We start from the raw sequence: 2,166 nt of genomic DNA, 5'->3' as shown, positions 1-2,166 counted from the left end.
GACTATCTTGGAGACTTCTTGGGAACAGGTGAGTCTTCTTTCCCCCTAACTCTTCTCCCTTGACAACACCAACACCAGTAATATTTCTAGTAGGAAACACTTTGGAGGTCTGGGTGCAGGGGGAGACCTAAGGATGTTGATTACCACCTGCAGCCTGGGCTTTGTCACCTGGATGCCTTCAGGAGTGGCAATTCAGAGATGAGTCCAGAGAGTCTTGGCAATTCAGATGGAGAGGGTTTATGAAATGCGACAGGGTCCAAGGGTATCGACATTTTGGGCCTGCACAGTAGACCCTCCCTGAAGATAAAGGGGCTGTGTGAGTGAGAAGAGGGTTTATGATGAAGAGGGAGAATCAGACCCCCTTGTTTGGCATGCAGAATAGGCAAAGATGGACTATGTTATCCGAAGCAGCTCTCTGGATAAAAAACAACAAAATAAAGTACTTATGCAGATGTTCCCTGGGCCAGCCAGTGGTGTGGTGGTTAAGAAGGCTGGACCCTACATGACCAACTACACAGTGTGAGTCCCAGATCTGATGGCTTGAAAAACACACTGGGTGTTGTGTGTGTGTGTGTGTGTGTGCCCAGAAGGGATTGCGGCATGGTCATCTTCCCTGTGGGGGATGCTCACTTTCTCTCTCTCTTGCTCTGTCTGTCCAGAAAACATACATACCCTATTGCAAATTTTAAAAAATTATAAAAAAAGAAGGGCCGGCACGTGGCATGGTGGTTAGAGTGCTGGACTCTCACATGGCCAACTACGATTTGAGTCCTGGACCTGGTGGTGTGGTTTCTCACTTTCCTTCTTGCTCTCTTTCTCCCTCTGTCTGCCTCTTTCTGTGAATGCATGTGTACCATAGCAAACAACAATAATAATAAATAAAATTAAATAATTTAAGAAGAATGATTGTTTTTCTGATTTTTCTCTAATAAATCATACTTATGAAGGGATCTGTTGCTTTAGGCTACCAAGTACACAAACATCCAGCTTAATTTGGGGAAATCCTGAGCTAGGTGGGTCCATCCTAGGCAGTGCAGTCGACCGAGTACTGGACTTAGTGCTGGAAGCTCCATGGTAACCATAGGTTCAAATCCCTGGTTCAGTAGACCTGAAAAACGCCAGATGCATGTGCGTATTTCCCAAGATCCCGACAAACTGGAGGACTGGAGGAAGGGGCTAATGGCGTAGTCAGATACTGTCAAGTGTTCCTTTCTCTCCCTCCTGTGCATGTGTATACACGCACACACTATTCTACGAGTAAAATTTTTTAAAAAGAGAGAGAGGTAAGTGGGAAATACAGCTTTACTCCCCATAATGGAAACTGAATGGAGGCAGTTTTGTCGTCTGGTTCTCTGGCAGCTAGCCTGTGAACTGCTGGCCTAAACTGGACCAATTAGATGTTAATCTGCACTGGTCGTTGCAAAAAGCTGACGAGTGATTGGTGAGGGGAGTGGCAGCAATACTTGTATCTTGCTACAGAGGTATGGGCTGCAGTGTCCATGCCCAGGGCCGACAATGATGGTGGTGCTGGCGGTGGGTCAAGAAGCAACTCTCCATTTGGGGCATCATTTAAACGACAATTCGGGCCACATAAATCCTCTGAGTTACTTAATACCGTTCCAATAAACACATTTCTCTTCAGTTAACTAGAGTTGGTTTCTCTTCCTTGTAACCCAAGAATACAAGTTGGTGCCGGGGGTAGGTTTAGACAACAGACTCAGAGAATGAAGGAATCCAGGATCGGCTGGCTGCCTCGTTGGGACTGAAGACAGTGAAACCCAGTTAGTAAATAATAAAGGCTAGGATTCATACCACCCGGTGATGAAATAGCCGATGAAATGATCGCCAGCAGTCACTGAGTATGGAGTGTCTATTGAAAGCAAGATTTTAGGGGGGGTAAAGTAACCACAATAAAGAATGGCAAAAGGAACACGAGGAAACGGGATGATGCAGCTTGCAGAGGTGGAGGGCAAACTCAAACCCCTGAGATCTTGACTCGAGGCATGGATGGAAACCTGGAGGTGCTTTATGACTTTATGTCAGAGCTGAGATAGCCAAAGCTGAAAGTCACAGTTTATCCTGTGACCGACAGACTATAACAGCAGCTGAATTTCAGACTTTTGCCAGATCTCTCCCATGAAAGTCAGAGTGCTGATGGGGGAAAGA

The 2,166-nt window shown here is 46.0% G+C and overlaps 1 protein-coding gene across 1 annotated transcript in view; it reads left to right on the top strand.

Moving 5' to 3' along the window:
* Nucleotides 1-1,515: 1,515 nt before the first annotated feature.
* The window catches only part of LOC114009111 (mucin-3A-like), a 24,651-nt gene continuing 24,000 nt past the window's right edge, over nt 1,516-2,166 (top strand). The window contains exon 1 of the mRNA XM_027774640.1: nt 1,516-1,533. Coding sequence (XP_027630441.1) covers nt 1,516-1,533 — 18 coding nt within the window. The remainder of the gene's footprint in view (nt 1,534-2,166) is intronic.

This window comes from Tupaia chinensis, unplaced genomic scaffold (genome assembly GCF_000334495.1).
Source record: "Tupaia chinensis unplaced genomic scaffold, TupChi_1.0 Scaffold000465_1, whole genome shotgun sequence".
NCBI classification, from domain to species: Eukaryota; Metazoa; Chordata; class Mammalia; order Scandentia; family Tupaiidae; genus Tupaia; species Tupaia belangeri.
This window is presented reverse-complemented; position numbering and strand designations above follow the sequence as displayed.